This window comes from Triturus cristatus, chromosome 5_2 (assembly GCF_964204655.1).
Source record: "Triturus cristatus chromosome 5_2, aTriCri1.1, whole genome shotgun sequence".
NCBI classification, from domain to species: Eukaryota; Metazoa; Chordata; class Amphibia; order Caudata; family Salamandridae; genus Triturus; species Triturus cristatus.
Window position 1 is genome coordinate 337,477,832 of NC_140588.1, and position 18,980 is coordinate 337,496,811.

At 46.4% G+C, this 18,980-nt stretch overlaps 2 protein-coding genes across 4 annotated transcripts in view; one reads left to right on the plus strand and one right to left on the minus strand.

Annotated features, from left to right (window-relative positions):
- The window catches only part of NOL7 (nucleolar protein 7), a 158,266-nt gene extending 149,481 nt beyond the window's left edge, over nucleotides 1-8,785 (minus strand). Inside the window, exon 1 of the mRNA XM_085607105.1 lies at nucleotides 8,588-8,785. Within this exon, the coding sequence (XP_085463231.1) occupies nucleotides 8,588-8,709 (122 nt within the window). The 5' untranslated portion in view covers nucleotides 8,710-8,785. The remainder of the gene's footprint in view (nucleotides 1-8,587) is intronic.
- An 81-nt stretch (nucleotides 8,786-8,866) lies between these two features.
- Nucleotides 8,867-18,980, plus strand: part of SIRT5 (sirtuin 5) — a 133,273-nt gene continuing 123,159 nt past the window's right edge. The window contains exon 1 of one of the 3 annotated variants that reach the window (XM_085607106.1): nucleotides 8,867-8,885. The gene's annotated coding sequence lies outside the window, so the exon portion shown is untranslated. Of the gene's footprint in view, nucleotides 8,886-9,259; nucleotides 9,490-15,276; nucleotides 15,462-18,980 lie in introns of those variants that run through there. The other 2 variants (XM_085607107.1, XM_085607108.1) reach the window with 2 other exon arrangements.

An 18,980-nucleotide genomic window follows, 5' to 3' on the forward strand; every position in this document is an offset into this window, starting at 1 on the left:
AAATTGGGCTTCGTCCAGCAGCTCGTTATCCTCGATGTATCTTGAAAGAGATTTTGTCACTACCCTCTCCAGAAACTTAATTGGATAGGGTAGCAAGGAGATTGGTTTGTAGTTAGCGGGACATTGGGGATCCAAGGAAGCCTTTTTCAGCAGCGGGGAAACAATTGCCTTTTCCCAGCAGTCCGGAACTACAGCGCTACTTAAGGATTGACAGCAAATATGATTTATTTATCTATTTTTAACCAGACTTTATTAGGTCACAAAACAAAATGCAGTCAATCCCCTTCCCCCGTACTCCGCCCTTCAGCTAAATCAGAACGTGGTGCAGTGACCAGTCCACCAAACTGATCACAACTGTACAATATTCACCCCAACAGCGTCTATGCTACGAGGTAGGTCATCCACAGGAGTAATCCACAATGAATGTGCGATAATACCAATATGCCCCCCGCCCCATCCCCCAGCAACCCCCCCAACGTAACCCCCCCTACCCACCCACCCAAGCATGTCGCCAGTATCTATCATAATTACATGTGCATCAAAGCCTCACCTACCACTCGTCGGATCCGCCTCCCAGCAGAGAGTGCCTCAAGAGCATAGGGGGAAGCCTGTTACAGGGTGCTCACGGAACCGGGGCCCCATCATCCTCCACCGGATCTCCCCCATCTCCCACAGCCGAGCGCTTGAACAACTCCAGGAGCGCCAACCATGCCCGGGCGACAGCAAATATGATATAGGTGCGGAAAATGTTCACTCTCAAAGAGCTTCCAAAATTTATGAGGGAGTGGGTCCATAGGAGAGCCCGAGGAGATACCGGCAGCAATTGCATTGAATTCCTCTAGTGATGGAACCTGGAAATGGTCCAGAACTCTTGCGTGTTCCCTCTCAGTTAGGCCACAATTTATTAAAGTGTTATTGTCAGTATACTTGCAGGTATCATCATCTCCAGGGGATTTAAGACCATTTAAAAAATTGTACTAATTTTATCCTCGAATAATATTGCAAAATCATCACATAGTTCCTGTGATGCTGGAGTGTTAGGCTTAACACATTCTGGATTGGACAGGCCTTTCACTAGGCTAAAAAGAGTTTCAGATTTATTAGCAGAGTGTGATTTGATACTACAAGAACTCCCTGGTATGAATCGAAATTCCAGGTAAAGATGGCTACAAAAGTCTTTATGAACTGCTTATAGAGGCAGATCCAGAACGCTAACTTACAAATTTCGAATAGAAAATAGCGAACGACAAGCTCCTGGAAAATCAGCTCTAGAAAGAAGGTTGATCTATTTGGAAAGTAAAATTTATAAACAAAAATAGTTCTTTTTAGGTCGAGGGACCATCCGGTCTGCGGAAGGCAGAACCGGAAATTTAATGTTTTGGAGAAGAGGGGCTTGTACCCGCCCCTCTTCTCCCCTCTTCTCCATTGGCTGGCCTCTTGAATGCTGGCCAGCCATTGGAGAGGTGGTTTGTCTCTCCGAACAGGCCCGTTCCTTTTCGGATTCAGGGGCGTGTTTTTTGCTACTTTTCTGATGATCTCCTCCAGCCAATGGCAAGAGGAGAGAAAAAGAAAAACACGCCCCCGAATCCGAAACCGCCGCTGCCTTTCTCCGAGGCATTTCTGCTTCGCCTCGGAGAAAGGCGGCGGGGTTCCAGGCTGCCTGCCCCCTGTTTAAACCACTGTCTGCAACATGTGATGCCCCCTCCGCCTACACTCGCCCCTGCTCTTCATGCCAGCCGTGACTAAATACACACGTAGAACAAATGTGCAGCGGGTGAGCCGTGTTTGAATAAGTGTGCACTTTCTGCGTACGTAATGAAAACGCTGTAACTACGGAGTATGTAGATAGGCCTTTTATTCAACGTGCACCACGTAGGAGGCAGTGTATTGTCCTTCGCCTCTAGGCTGCCTCTCCACGGGACCCGCTCAGGGAGAGGGGCCCAGTGTCGGCCCCAGAGTGGTCACATAAATGCATTTGAGGGCAGTGGTGGGCGAGCACACCTGGAGCCGGACCCCTCCCCTCTCACCCCGCTGGAGCGGGGGCCCAGAGATCAGCGGACCAGCCCACCAAGGACCGCGCTCTGCTTGGGTCACCTCGAGGTAAGTATGCGCAGGTGCAAGCAGTGGAGGCGTGCAGGCCAAGTAAACAGGCTCGAAAGCGGGAGCAAGCGAGGCAGATAGCACATACTGCCGCCGGCCTTGCGATGCGTGTTACCGCCTTTGTTTACAGGCGAATTGTTACTATCCACGGGGAAGTATAGTCTTTCGCTCAGTATAGCGTGTGCACCCCGAGCCTGGCTCCTTAAGTGCACCATGGATGTTTTCTTGACTAGTGAGCTTGAGATGTGTATAGTGCATTTCCACGACTCCCAGGCCTTCAGCCTTTCCCATGCACTGCATTTTAGATTTTACTCCCTCGATGTTTGCAGCCCTCGAGGCAAGGGAAACCACTCTCAAGCCATACCATTGTTATCCGTTTGGGTTGGAAGTCATCCAATGAGGGGGTCCTTCCCCACTTACGCTTTTTTCTTCGGTACTCATGCAAAGGTTACAACTTAACGCAAACTGCGCAGGGACATTAACCATAAATTCACTGTGGGATTTCCAACTTGTCTCAGGACGAGAAAACTGATTTTCATGCATATATTGAAGACTTCCATCTCTATCTACCGTTAATAAAAACCACGGTACGGAGTTACATTTGCCCATGTTTTGAAAGGGTGGGCGGGGAGGTAGATTCAGGTGGGCGGCTGGAGGTTGCAGGGATGGAAGGCAGGCAGAGAAAAGCGTGGGTGGCCACGAGCTTTATAACTGGTTGTGGTGGCGCGCGAGTGGCTTCCAGAAAGGCAGGTAAAGAAGTAAAATGGGGAGAAAAGTAGGCCAGCCTTCGGGGAGGTTTGTAGACATTGAGCATTCAACAGTCATGGCAGACAGAAAATGGCAGGGGGTGTGCAGAAGAGGCATGATGGGGCGGGGCAGGCAAACGACAGGGATGTAAGTGGCGAGTTATGGAAACTTGGGGAAAGCAGATTGGTAGAGAGGCAAGCAGATCGAGAAAGAAAGAAACGCGAAGACAGTTTGGAATTAACAGCCTATTTTTCACCCCCTGGTTAGCTCTATAGAATTGGTGTTTGCACTCTCAACAAAACATATGGTGCCCAAACTGTAATTGGTTACGCCACTTGTTTAGCGGTACCGCTAGACGCCTCTGTACAAACTGCTCTCCGGTTTGTTTTGACACGAGCGGGGAGTGCTGGCCGTTATCTTTCGTATGGTAATGAAACGCACACAGACGGAAGTTGGGGTAAGCTTAAAATATTGTTGGCTCCGCCAAAGAGTTTTCGATCTTTTGTTCACTGCCGCCCAGTGTTAGTTAGCAAGACGCGGTAGGAGGGCTTTATGCAAAATCACGCTCTCCATTAAGTGGCCTGGGGAGAAAGCGCCTAGACATAGAAAATCACATGGTGCACAGACACAGAAGCGCACGAGCAACCACACATACTCTTGGTATTCTGGAAGCATGTGGTATACAAAATCCATTATTGGGTCGCACAAAATTATATACGCAGTGTTGGAAAGTTGAAATAGAGCCCCGACGCTTGTAAAGCATCAGAATGCGGGCGACTGTCTTTTCTCTAACTTTTGTTATTTATTGTGCACACGGAGATGCCAGTGGCGAGACCTATTGTATTTTATCACACGGTGGAGTATTGTTTTGTACCTCGTTATATGGCATTGGAAGCGTGTATGTGCAGCGCGGACAGTCCTTTATTATAGGCTTGTTATTGCTGATGGTTTGTAGAGCATTTTTCATTACAGTTACAAAGGCGTGCTTGGGTGAGAGCCTACATCGCACTGTCAATACCTTTGTTCCTTAAATATGTGTAGATAGAGTGCTATAGACACGCCGCCAAATCTATTTACTGAATGCAATATCTTGATTGACCTGGGGGAAGGTGAAAGCTGCCTTATAGAACACGCATTTCAATGCAATAGGTCTCGCATGTTCGAGAGTTTAAGCTATTGTCATTGTAAATGGCAATGCCTTTTATTTATCGTTTTTGATAATTAACACCTAAATAAAAGGTGTTGTCATTTACAATGCCAATAGCTCAAACTCTTGTAAATGCAAGATTTTTTTTTTTTATATAAAGCGTCCGCCATTGTCCCGGGCTGCTTGGAGAGTGAAAGAGCGCATGGCACGCTGTCTGTTGCAGGAAAGCATGTCGTACCTGCAGTAGAAGAAACTCATTAAAGAAAATAGTGCTTACAGACTAAGTAAGACATACCGTGTAACAACAGAAGGTTACAAATGAAAGGAATCCGGTACTAAGGAGGGACTAACAAGCCTGTTCACAAATCAGAAGCCGCCTGTTGACTAATCAGAAGCCAGCATTTACAGAGGACCATGAGACAAGCCAATTAAAAATATGGGTGGGGAGTGGGCTGAGCTTCAAGTCCATACTCCAATACAGCTTGCCTTGCAGACACTGACAAAGTGCACACATCAAAGCTCACCTTTGGCATTGGTTTTTATAGGGCGTTGGCTTGGTCTAATGCGAATGTGCAGGTGATTGGTGGTATTTAACTCTTTTTAGCAAGTTTATGGGGCTGTAACCTCCAACTATTTTTTTTTAATCTTCAATATAGATGAGCATATTGGTAAACCGCACCTGCATAGCTGTTCTGCTTGGGTTTTCGGATCAGATAGAACCCGCTCATCAGAGCCTTTCTAACCCAGCCAGAACGTTACCCTCTCCCTAGGGCCTATTCACAACAAGTAACCATAAATATATATATATATATATATATCTAGACCTCTTATAATACAAGTGACAGCCTCGCGATCCCAGACGGACCCAGGACTTCCTACCCAGACGGCAGCCTTAGCCTCGCGGTCCCAGACGGACCCAGGACTTCCTACCCAGACGGCAGCCTTAGCCTCGCGGTCCCAGACGGACCCAGGACTTCCTACCCAGACGGCAGCCTTAGCCTCGCGGTCCCAGACGGACCCAGGACTTCCTACCCAGACGGCAGCCTTAGCCTCGCGGTCCCAGACGGACCCAGGACTTCCTACCCAGACGGCAGCCTTAGCCTCGTGGTCCCAGACGGACCCAGGACTTCCTACCCAGACGGCAGCCTTAGCCTCGCGGTCCCAGACAGACCCAGGACTTCCTACCCAGACGGCAGCCTTAGCCTCGCGGTCCCAGACGGACCCAGGACTTCCTACCCAGACGGCAGCCTTAGCCTCGCGGTCCCAGACGGACCCAGGACTTCCTACCCAGACGGCAGCCTTAGCCTCGCGGTCCCAGACGGACCCAGGACTTCCTACCCAGACGGCAGCCTCAATACAAGTTCATCCTATGATTACCATAACATACAGCAGGGGAATCAGTTTTACTATTTATCAGATCACACAAGAACTGCCAGTTTGAGCACAACCTGTTCTCTGGTTCGAGGGGTTCCTCTCTCCCTTATTCAGTTACCACTTACCTGATCAGGGTTAACATCTGTTCATGTCAAGTCACAGCTGACTAGAAGAATAGGCTACCCTCTTATACAAGAACACGCAGCACATGTTGATTCACTACAAACTGGATACTTTATTATTTATTATATACGCAATCACATAACATTACTGTGTAACACATAACCTGCAAAGAAAAGTGAAAGATTAGGTTGTACACTCTAATAAGAAAGGGGTCGACATCACCTTAGTCGTGTGTAGCCTGCACTCAATGGTCATCTAGGTTCCCTTCTCGTCTGTGCCTCGGCTCGCCTGGAGGTCACACCTCCGTAGCTCCCTTCTCCGAGTCACTGGGACCTCTTCCTCATCGGCTACTCTCTCCTCTCTGACAATTCTGCTAGAAGAGTATCTGTCTCTCGGTTTTTCTCCGCCTTCAAGTTGGTCATCTGTCTTCCCTGGAATAAGTAGTAGCTTTACTGCTAACGGCTAGATGCCGCCTACGGACTGAAGTAAGTGCCGTAACTGCCTCAGACTTTTATTAATATAGAGGTGCATTTCCTCATGGAAAATTCTGGCCCGTAACCTGCCGCCCACCAAATTCTTGTACCTCCCCGTGCCAAGGACACTTTCCCAGCCGGCCGGCCTGATGTAGTGTCTTCGGCATGAAGAAAAATACAATCCTTCGATAAGGGCCGGTCTGAACCGGTTCTCTCCAAGCGAATAACACCTCATAACTAAAACATCCCCTTTAACCTAGAAGCATCTCAAGCTGCCGGAGCAGAAAGAAAGATGGAGTCTCTCCCGTTTGAGGCCTACCAGGCCTGAATTCAGCACGGCTCCATGAAATACCCTCACTACAGGGCAGGTTATCCCTAATACTAACGAATCTATCCCCTAGGATATGTGTGCAAGCCCTAATCTATGGGGAAGAACACAGGATCATGTCGAAGTGCCTAGTAAATAGACTTCATTCACTACTCTAACCCTTAGGCTTGAATGGTAAGAGACTGAAGTCACCCTAATCACCCATCAACACAATAGGGCCGGGAAAATCGAGCAGTACAATAGCTTACAGGGAAGCTATGTTAAAGGCGAGCATTCAGAACTCTGCGCCTATCTTTTTTCATTTTATAGGTTGAAACATGAATTGTAAGAGGGACATCAACCACACGGTCTTATAAGGGATTGCAGAAACTCACTTTGACACTTGTGTGTCACAAAATCTCACTGTAGACAAGGTGGATGATCATAGCGCTGTAGTGGGCATGCTCCCAGGAGGTTGTGTGTGTGGGTGGCTCTATTTGTGTGTGTGGCTCTGTGTGTGGGTGCAAATGCAATAGGTCTCGCATTTGAGAGTGATTAAGCGATTGAAATTGTAAATAACAGTGCCGTTTCTTTAAATGTTTTAAAAACAAAAATAATGTCATGATCAATGCCAATAGCTCTAACTTTAACAATGCCGAGACCGTTGCATTGTAAATGCTTGTTTAAGTTGGTACCTATTGCAGAAGAGTCCGCAAAACACACTGTTCTGTCTTTTAGTTATTTTATTTTTGTGACTTTATATAGCGTAGACTGCCCCAAAGGCACTAGAGCAATTCACAAGACAGAGCAGAAAGTACATAGTTGCCAAGCTTTCACATTTCATGTGTGTGCACTGCATTTCGAGAGAGAGAGAGAGAGAGAGAGAGAGAGAGAGAGAGAGAGAGAGAGAGTCCGAGAATTGCTGCGTGCCTGCGTACGGTCTGCTCATTTCCAAGCACTGCACTCGTGGCGCGCCCCTGCGCGCTCCCGCAAGGTGGATGCCGCCACAAGCACGAGTGTGTGCTTGAAAATGACCAGTGCGATGGCTAAAGGTCCTCCTATGCAAAGCATGCGCGCTGCGTAGGCGAGACCTAAAAATAGCATGGACTGGTGCATGATAAGGGAACAGACAGTCTGCAAAGCCAGAGGGTGTCCTCATAAACATCCAAAAATATAGGGAACATGGGCAAACCCAGGAGGCATTATTATTACGAAGAGATAATTTAACAATCCTCTCTGTTGCTGTCTTTGCCTTGCTGCTCAGTCTGTGTGATGTCATCGGAATGTTGAGTGTGTTTGAGTGGAAGCAAAGATCAGTTGGTGTGGATGGGCTGAGCAGCAGGGAGGCTGCTCCTGGTGGGGCATTGCTGGACACTGATTAAGGCCTAGCATGAACTTGTTGTGGATCCTGCTTGAAGAATAAAGCTGAGATCTTGAACCACATCTTATGGACTACCTAGCTTTCTTTATTTGTAACACTGGCGACGATTTTTGAAGAACCTGCGTGCTGATTGGACTATTAAAACTGAAGAAAGTAAGTGAATCATCTGGATTTGAAGAAACCTGGCACCCCTAATGCCCCACCAGTGACCCTGTCAACGGTCGCCCACAACATGATTGTGCCAGTTTCTGTTTGCCTGTCTACTTCCTCCTACATTGGTCTACTGATTAGTTGTAATACCAAAAGATGCAGTAATCTCTAAAAGGGCTCTGCTACTTTCTTTTACATTCTGCCTCGATGTACTTCAGATGTACTGGACCTATAGCTGTAGCGAGGCACTGCGCAAGTCCCGGTTTTTGAGAGACAGCATGATTTGGAGAGCTGCTTGGTTTGCTGTCCTACATACAACTGGGGTTTATCTGAAGGAGAGAATTTTGGGTTACTACTGATCCGGCGAGTGACTGGATAGAGGAGTGTCACATTTATACAACAACGAACGAACCAGCGTGTGTCTAATGGAAGATGGTTGGATTTACTAATGTACTAGGATCGTGACTGAGCAGAGGAGGTATTGTTAATGTGTTGTATAAACTGAAAAAACTAAGCGACGTATTGCAGCGAATCGATAAGCAGGCGTTCTTATATAGGGGAGCATGTATATGAAATCATAAAAAAACAATGCGTTGTGTTCTAAGCTACTACCACCCAGTGAACAATAACTATGGAATAATAGAGGCACGGACTAATTAGCCTCTAGTAATCCGCAAAGTACCCACGCTTTACACTAACCACAAGAACTTGCCATGCTCTCAGCGAGGAAAACTAAAGAGACCAAGATGAGGACCTATTCCCCAGAAAATGAAACGACCGATCACCTCTGCAAAGCTTGTTTCGCTTTCTTCAGATTCTCCGCCGCCTCTTCCCGGCCCTGTTGGAACGTGACCTGCTCGGGAGCCTCATCATCACTGTTAAGCTCCTCTGTTTCGGGGTCCGCCATGTTGCCGTCTCAGCTACACACATGTGCTTGCTCTGCCAACAATCACCTTTGAACCCTGGCGTCATTTCCCCCTACCGAACTGTCCCGCCCCCAGAGTTATTGTGACTTTAGAACAAGGAAAATGGTCGGGGCGGGGTACAGGCAAGAACGATAAAACTGAAACTACAGCCAAAACGGCAAGATTATTTTCGTTTACTACACTCCTCTTTCCAAAGACGAGTTTAGAAAGCCTTTTTCAGATAACATTGGTTAAAGATGTAGGATTTTATCCTTTTGTCTGTCATTCATGAAGTCGTCCATTTAATGATCAGTGTACAGTTTCAACTTTACTAAAATTTTAGAAAACAATTGCAGCTGTGAAAAATCCCGCAAACAGCCAGCTACTTTCTGAAAAACAGAAATGATTAAATATAAATACTTTGGCTCCTGCCACTCTTGTGCTGTCCGAAACCGAACATACTACAGTCCAAGATGGCCACTACGTTAACAAGTATGATCTTGGTAATTAGCCGACCCACTTCTCAACAAAAATGATTTTGGCAAAAACCATGGTTCAAAGCAATATACATATTCACGAACATACAGAGCAAGATTGTTTGGATTTATTATCGAATGTTATGATCCTGTCTGCGTTGCATACTAGCTGCCAGTAGATGGCGCATCCACTATAGGAGACCAAGCTCCCTCCCCTCTTCAGTGCCATGCACTTAGTATAGACATAGAGGGAATACGAGCAGCCTGTAGCAGACAGAACTCAAAAGAGTGTTTTCATCTGTGCAGGTGGGTGATCGCGTGCGTGTTGGCGTTTTAATTATGCAGGGAAAATTCAGGTCTCTTCTAACGAAAGACCACTACAGAAGTTATTAAAGGCTCTGATCAAGTATGACCCATGCTGATAGAGTGCAGAATTCAAACTCTTGAAATGGGCCTGTAGAGTAGCTTGAAAATTGGGGTTCACGTTTGTCAGCTGTTGAAGGCTTGCCTGTTCCGGGGAGTGTGGGCCAGGAGGCAGAGTGTAGGTGCAGACACCTACTGCTGCTTACGGAGCACAAGCAAACATGCAAATATTGGGGAACCAATGACATGGTTTGGTTAAATTGCTTCTTTAACTTTCACAAAACGCATAAAACTGCAAACCGAAAAAAGTGTAAATAATGCTATTTCAAATCGGGAGTGGTGGCATGCATAGATAGAGCTCTTGCTTGTCCCGTGGTTTGGATGAAGTTTTTTTGTATTGCTTTATAAAGTGTCAGAACGCCGCCTATGTCTTGGTGCTGCTTATAACATTTAAAACAAACTTTTTTGTCGTTTTATTAGGAGTGTTGACAACACATAAACGACAAAGACTCTAAATATAGTATTTCTCCATCTACATAGTGTCATTCCAATAAGCAACAGTACACTTTCTTCAGCATTATTTGGAGTCAGCACCTATTGCTGCTTATAATATTGCATGTGAACACTTTTTGGCTCCAATGTGAGTGCAGTTGTGCTCGCATTATTGTTTCTTTCCCGAGCCCTGGGGCGCGATCAGTTCTGTTTGATTTTTATTCGCGTTGATGATGCTTTAAGACAAAGCACGCAGTGCATTAACAAATAATGCATTCTTAAAAATGATTTCTGGAGCAAAAATGTCGTACAGCTAAAAAGCTTGAAAAAAAAATTAAACATACTAAAACATTGCCTTAATAATTCGGGGGTATTGATTACATTTAATAAGTCTGCAGATATTTTACATCACAATTTCAAATACATTTTTCGCATATAACGAATTTTAACGCAGGCCAATATAAAATCATATGCATAATATTGTGAATTCCCTTGCCCTATATGCTACGTTTGTGATTTAACTTTATTTTCTTCCTAAGACCCGTTTTCTCTTCAAGAGGAACGCCATGAGAGTAAATTCAGGAACAAACGTCTGATTTCCGAGTTATTTCATTTCTCTAGTTAAAACTGAATTTTAATATCTGTTATTGAATTTGTTGCATCAAATAACCTTGGTTTTAAATAGCAGTAAGAAGTTTCATTTCTGAAAACAACTAATTTTTAACTCTACTTGTAAGACTTCTTTTAGATCTCTCCAACTGGAGGTTTCCAGTAGAACATTTTTGTCTATTGACCTAGTTTAGTGTTGTTTTATATGGAATTTGCAGTTTTGAAAACTGAATTAGTTGATAGTTGTATATAGACTTGATTTGCTCAAACCTTGAGGTGTATGAGACAATCCATACTGCCGTCTTACTTTAGTTAGGTTAGCTTTTGTCTCAATCAATACTAGGCCTTGATCTTGCCTGATAAACTAGGTTTGTGCACTGTGTCTTATTGCAAGATTTTTTCCCAGTTCATTCCTTCCACTCATCTCATTGTTTGGATGTGGGTATGAGCCACTTAATTGATACCATGCAAAAAAACAACAGATGAGAGGAATTTTGGTTTCATATTGTTTTAACGGTTTCACCAGTCTCCTCCCTGTATACCGAAAATTGCGGTTAAGGTCTCTTCTGCATGCTATTGCTTGAGTTCTTTGCTATTGGAACTGGTTTGTACAACTGAGAGACTGGAATAAACTTGGTGAAAGATTAAGGCCTTCATGGTGCCGCCGACACCAGTACTGAGTGCTAATATAATATGCAAATGAAACAAACAGTCTCAACCGGGTGCATGAGGAGCTGCAAACACTAATGAATGGGGGGAAACCGCATGCAACAACGATGAGTAAGCAACTACAGTGGAAGCAGTGATGTAGTCCATGGCAGAGTACAGGTCATGTGGCTTAATTCAGTTTAAAGCACCAAACAAGGTAAAATTGCACGGGCAGCCTGGTCGAGTCTCGGCTTCGGCTCAACATCCTGTGATTCTGAGTAAATCACCTAATCGCCCTGTGCTTAAACAAAAAAAATACACATTAATGTAACGTTGTTTAATTTGTCTCCGTGCCTGAATAAATAATAATACAATGCAGAAACCAAAATATGAAATGGGAAAAAAATGGCAAATACTCATATGATCTGTAAAACATGCCGGTCGGAATTAAAAGAATAATGCAGGTACATGCTGATCTAAAACAATGACGAAATCCGGAAAGATGCTGGTTGGAAACAAAATACGTAACAGAAAACAAATACGGAACGGAAAACAAATGTCAAGTGCCAATATGTACGTTTATTAGCACTACGGCAATCGTTGCTGCGCTCCAGTTGGGTGAACGAGTACATGTAGAAAAGCTAACGTTTCAAAAACATGGGCAGAAACAAAAGAAAAACATTTGTGCGTTTGCAAAAACCTACATGCACAGAGGAGCAAGACTACAAGTAATAGGGCCATGCTACATGGGAGGGGTCGATACACAAAAAGGAGGAACATATAACCAACATTGACTACAGAGAAGCAAGCCTTTGCGAAGGACAAGCAAAGCAAAAAATCAAAAGCGATGAACGGGCTGTAAGACCACGGAGTGGATACAGCATGTCTCGAAGAGACCGCGCATGCGCTGCCTAGACTCGACCTAATGAACGCAGATGGCCCTAATGGTGCAGCCTGCTTTCACATTTGAAAGGTGCTGTGGGCATTTCTCTGCCTCTGAGAAGGGATCTCTGCGGGAGAGGCAGCGTGGGAAGGGGGCAGCCCTGACTCTCCCTAGTGGTTCTCATAGCAGGGATCTATCCCAATAGACACCAGGGAGCTATTTTTGCAAAGGGGGAAGCGGCCCCTTGGGTTAGTGCTTTCTTGGTAGAATGCTCACTAGACACCAGGGATTTCTTTTTTTTCTGAGAATGATGAGGCCTCTTTGTCAAGAGCCAGTGTCTTCCCCACCCAGGGTAAGACATTCTTTCTGCCCTTACCGTTGCGGGGCAGATTGATTGGTTTGCCTCCAATCTGACCTCTCGGTGGGTGGGTGGGGGGGTAAGCCAACTAGACATCAGGGATATTTTTTTATTGGGCTGGTGGAGAGGCAGTGCCCCTCTCCCCCACCAAGGGCAAGGCAGTCTTTCTATCCTCCATCTGCCCCACCATGGGGTAGAAAGGCCAGTATATACGAGGGATTAGAAACAAAAGGGTTGGCGATGGTACACACAGCCAGAACAACCCTGCCTTTCTGTTCACCCCAGGAGGCAGTTTGGGGGGTTTGCCCCAATCTGTCGCCCAGGGTGGTAGAAGGCCCTCTGGACATCAGGGAAATAGTTTTTGTAAAAAAATAAAAGGGGGGCAGCTGGCATGGCATAAGACCTTGCCCCCCCTCAAAAGGGGGCAATTGAGACTTTGTGCCCTCCCGGAGGCAGATTGGAATTGGAGGGGGAGAGGGGCGTCCTAGACAACAGGGATTTGTAGGCCAAAAGTTTTGGAAGAGGTTTTGGCGGCCCACCCTTTCATGGGGCTGTACCCCAACGCCAAAAGGGGCAACGCAGTCTTTGTCACCCCCCACCCCGGACCAGATGTGGGTTTGGCTCCTGAGAGGGCAGAAAGCCCACTAGACACCAGAGAGTTTGAAATGGTGTCGAACAAAATGGGGGCTGCCCATCGTGGCATTGGGCTGTGCCTAAACCCCTGACAGGGCAGTAAAGTCTTTCTTCCCACCCCCTGGGTCATATTGGAGTTTTCCCCAATTGAGGATTTGTAAGTAATCTACCCACTCGAGGAGCAAAAAGACTACTGGACACCAAAGATTTTACTATGGTGCAAAAAAAGGGTGGCAGTGTCCAACCCTTATATTGGTCCATATCTCTATTCCAAAAGAGGCAATGTAGTCTTTCTGCCCCCTGGTGCAGATTGTATTTTTTTCCCAATTTGCTCACCTGGGAGGTTGGTGTAGAAAGCCCACTAGGCCCAGGGATTTCAAAATTGTGCATAAAAAAATGGAATGGCCCATCTTGGCACTGGGCCAATTCCCCCCCCCCCCCCCCCCCAGGTTGCGATTAGGAGTGTGCCTCTAATCCGCAAGTCAATGGATGGAAAGTCCTTGCGGCGAGAGCGGTGAGACTAACAGCACACTAGACACCAGGGTTATTTTTTTCTTTTAGTAAAGGAAAATAATGGATGTGGGTGGGTCGCTTTAGGATTGGGCCCACACCCCAAAAGCCAGAAGAGTCTTTCTGCCCACCTGGGTTGTAGTGCATTCATATGGCAAGCAAGAGAAAATGTGAATTCTTTTGAGTGTAATTTTGATATACTGACTGAACAAGTGGGGGTAAATCAAAATTTCCTCATACTTGCCATGCTGTGTGGCTACAATATTTAGGCCCGTACTTGGCCGCCATGCTCAAAAACCCATTAAATCAACAAATGTTTGAAAACTAGACAACCAGGGAAGTCTACGGTGGTGTGCTTTCCATGGATCACAAAATGTTTTCTTACCAAAAATGACTTTAAAATCTCAAACTTTGGAAGAAAACATGCATTTTTCTCACATTTCTGTGTGATATTTCTGGAATCTGTGAGAATCCACAAATTTCTTAATGGTCATTTGGACCTATTGGCTTAGTTCCTTGGTGTCGATTGGGGTCTCACCAATGTAGGCTATTAATGCCATTTCAAATATTTTTGTTTGTGGCCCTATGATGTCTAGAAGGGGATCTTGGCAGGATTTCAGACCTTTGTCAATCCCTTTCCTTGGGTCCTTAATACCCTTAGCAATGAATGCCGCCACCTTGGGATCTAGTTCTGGTCATCGCAACTTTTTCAGGGAGGGAGGGTCGTGGGCATTCAGAACATAACCTGGATCTCACTTCCTTGGGGATTTCCGTTCTCAACCAGAAAGAAAGATAGTCGCAACGTGTTGTGAGGGTGTCCATTCTGGAGATAAAGGGTGTTTGATCAGGAGAGGGTCAAACATATCATCATCGAATGGATCCACGATGCCCATTTTAGACCCTTAGTCCTTATATGCCTCTTCAAAAGTTCCCAAACTCTTTACTTCCATCTACTCGATATCTGTATCAAATTTAGAGGAGCATGAGAGTTCAATGTCTGGTTCGAGTGCCTCATCACTGTCGAAGGGGATGGTAATCTCAGGAACTGTTTCTTGCCCATCTGTGGTGCCCGAGGCACCGCCCTTGGTTGCCCCATCTGTGCCTTCAGGCTGGTGTGTGCCTGTAACGGGCCTTCCCTTCTTGGAGAAGGTGTCCAGTTTTTTATTTATAGTTTCATCTAAAGAGCCTATTACTTTGTCTAGGGCCTTATTGATTACCTTTTCTATTTCATCTTCCATATTAGGCTCTATGGGTGTTGTAGACATGACTGTATGGCTAGAGTTAAATTAGTAAGTATCAAGGGGTTAATTTACCCATTTTAATTAATATTAGGTAGTCGGACATCCTGAGATGATCAGCTGTTCAGTAGAGTTCAGTCGGTGATTCTAACTGTAATTCTCTAACTGTCACCATATATCTAGCATTGTGACCAACTTATTAAAATGGTTGCCATATTTGGTTTTTTAATTAGGCTGTCCCAAGTTCTTAGGATGGCGATTTGCATGTATGCGAGGTGCGCAACTCCCTTCTTAGGTAGTTTCCTCTATAGCCGTAGCACGTGTTTCCTAACTTCCACCTTTTATCTATTTATTTTGTTAGGCGGTGCGGTCGCGGCACGCCGCACCTTCTTTGAGAACAGCCATGGTGGTGTTTAGCAGTGGGGGAGACGTCGCGTTGACCGTGGCTTCATTCTGAGATCCCTGGCTGCTATGGTTACCATTACGCTACCGCGCGCTGTCCTGTGTCGGGCGAACGCTGTGAGAGGACGCATCTGTTTCCGAGGTATCCTTATCATGGGACCGGCTTTCAAACAAAGTCGGTCCTTTTTACTAAATCATTTTTGGCCTGATATAGCTGAAATGGGAAGGAACGGAGGGGAAAATCTAAGTTAAGGATGAGCCCCTCATGAGAAGGAGGTAAACAAATATCCCTCAAGGTACAGGAAAAAGGAGGAGAAAGTAACTCTTAGTTAAGGAAAGTAAGAGGTAAATAAAAGGTATTGAATATATATGTACAAGGCGGGTATGGGGTACACAAGGTACAATCCATAAACCTCTACAATCAAGAATGAGAGAAACATATATAAGGTACTTATCTTGTGAGCAGCAGCAACAAAGAAGGAAGATGGTTGTGTGTGAGGGGAGTTTATAGTGACCTAGAAAGTTCCTTGAAGCTCTATAGTCTTAATTTGTTGCTGCTGTGAACTGGCAATAAAGGAGATTTGCATAATATTAGCCTCCGTGTCATGCCATAAAATCCACAAATTTCCTTCCTCAAAGCATTTCCACATTCGGCAGATAAAAATGCTGCCCCACTTGTGTGGCTGGTTGAGCTGAACTGCTATGACACAAAAGGTCCTAAAAACCAAAGTTGAGACATTGAAATTAGGGGTAACTGCAGGATTTGGGCCTGGGCTTGGCTGCTACTCAGGAAAACTACTTCACACAGACATTATTGAAAACTAGAAACCCTGGGGCATGCAGGGTGATGTGCCTTCTGTGGCCCCTACAATGTTTTCTTATCCACAATGCCCTTCAAACCTCAAACATTGGCAGAAAACATGCATTTTCCTAAAATTTCTGTGGGAGAAAGTTCTGGAATCCTCATGGATCCATACAATTTCTACCACCTTGTGTTACCTCACCTGTCCCAATAAAAACGCTTCCCTACTGGTGTGGCTAGGCCTAGTGCCCGCAACAGGAACAGATCAACCCAGGGACAATATTAGTCCTTGCAATGGATGGTGTGCCTATGTCTGAGATTTGAATGTCATTGTGGGCAAAGAAACGATTTGTGATCCATGCAAGCCAGATCACCCTGGTCTCCTGAGGTGTGTAGTTTTCTGAAATGTCTGGATTTGGTAAGTTTCCCTGGGGTGCAGATGAACCGCGGCTCAAATTCCACTGCTACCCACATTGCAAAACAGAAGCGTTTTAAAATGGTGAATTGGGATGTCTCTGTGTCTTGTTTTGGGGAGTTTTTTGTCACGGGCCCAAAGCCCAATAACATGTGGGGTACTGTTTTTATCAGTACAAGTATGGGAAGGCTGTGAGTTAGTAAACAAATGAATTGGGGAAAATGGTAGTAGCACTGATGTAGTGCTCAAAGTTGGGTGCCCCCAGAGCCTCCCTGTCTGTTTACAAGCACAGTCTTGGAAGCGCGTCACAACAAGTGCCGTGCCAGATGAGGTCTTCAAGTAGGCGCTCAAGTGTGATGAAGAAAGCCTTATGTAGATAAATTGTGATGTTGACAAATGGATACTGTGAGAAGTTGGCCTGATATGTAGTGCTCACTATTCTAGTGATCACTGTGTATCATTCCAAACGACCCTTATTGATGATTGGTTGTAAGTCAACCTTATAGACCAGCTATCCTAGTAGCGTGGATACGAGCAGTCTTAGGCTAAACTCTAGAGGGCGTGTTAAGCCAGCTGTTTACCATCACATATACCCCTTGAACACCAAGTGAAAGGACACCACACAAGTTGTTATGAAAATAAAGGATATTTATTTATAACAAGACTACCCTGGCTCTTTATGAGTCAGGGAGCTAAGCACAATACAAAACTCTTAGGAAAATACTTCTGGTTGCACAATTTACACAGATGCCCGAGGGCACGAAACCATTACACTGCAAGTGGAAGGGGAGAGTTAGAAAGTCTAAAGTTACTGATTCCGGAGCGATCCGATCAGTGGGACTAAACGAAAAAGGAACTGGACACTTGTAAAGCGAACCTGCGATGGAGCACCGAAATGCTCGAGTTACCTAGCCCAGAGGCTGCGGCTGTGGAAGGTTCGGCAAGATGTCGGAAGTCCTCGTTGTAGTCTCAGGAGCCTGAAAGAAGAGTTGCTGGCAGGCGACCAGTGTCGATGTTCAGCGAGATCCAAGCCTGGATCGGTGATGAAGGAAACCTGAAAGCAGAGGGGACTCAGTTCTCAACCGCTAGCCAGCGATCGTGTGGGCACCAAGAGGGTACCGGCTGAAATCACCTCGACCAGGTGAGTGGATGACGTCGGACTCGGCTGTTCCTCGGACCAGGAGGCGCGGCGGCGACCAGGATGGAGGGCGAGCTGTCCCACGAAGGTGTCTGCTGTCGATGATGCTGGGCCCAGGAATGGGGCAGCGGATCGTGGCAGTGGTAAACCCACGCGGTGGAGTCAAGATGGCGTCTGGAGTGGACCAGGAGGGTCCGTGGTACTCCTCTGTTGAAGGGGAGCAAGAGCCAGTCTGGAGCAACCAGACTAGTGATGAAAACAATCGTGGTGCGTCGTGAAGAGGGCCACAAGCCGGTCGGCAAGTGGTCGAACAACGCGGCGAACAGCAAGGAGCGGAAGGGCCCCCACGCAGATCTCGTGGATGCTGGGGAGGCAGACTTCGGTGCTGCCGCTGCTCAGGGTTAGGGCTTCTCAAACCCTAGGTGCACTCACTCGAGGGTCCCTCGGTGGGCGTGCTAGATAAGCGTCGTGCAGGTTCTGAAGATGGCCGGTCCCGCAAGTCTCGTCACACCTACGGCTCTCAGCTGGGCTGATGAGGTAGGTAAAAGGTCAGAGATGGCAGGGGACTCGGGTCTCGTCGAGCTGGGCGGTCTTGATCCGTAGGAGAGACTTACAGCAAACCGCAAGCGCTTAGGTGGTGCCTGCTGGTGCAGGGTGGCTACTCCTTAGCCACAAGGGAGAGTCTTCAGAAATAGTCAAGAGTTTCTTTCGTGGAAAGTAGTTCAAGATTCAGAATTATCCAATTTGGGAAGGGGACTCGCTCCTACCTTTATTCTAAGAAAAGGGGCTGGCCCGTGACTAGGTTCTACCTATGGGTGGAGCCAGGAGGGGGGTGGTTACACCCCTATCCTTTGTCCGGCTTCGCCCCAGCTCAGGGGCTGGTGTGCCCCCGAAACCGGTTTGAGCCGGGCTATGCACAGTGAGCACCGGGGTGCCACTTGCAATCACCTTCCTTTCAGCCCTGCCTACCTGGGATACACAAACCCTGTCTGGGATGGTGCTAACACCGCCCTTGACAGGAAACCCTTTGTCCAAACTCCCTTCGCTGGAAGGTCTCCCAGCAGCAGGAGGTCAGACTTGTGTCTGGTGGCAGCATCCATTTTGTGATGCTGGGGCTTGAGTCAACTTTAACCGGGGTTCAAGGTTACTTCCATGTCGTGCCCCTCTAGAAGGGGGGAATGCTAACCCCGTCGCCAGAACTGGCGAGGGGTTCGTATTCCAATTTGTATGACACCTTACTCGACATGTGTAGGTGATGCGATGCCAAAGTTAGCAAATAACCGCAAGGATTATAATGCATTTAAAA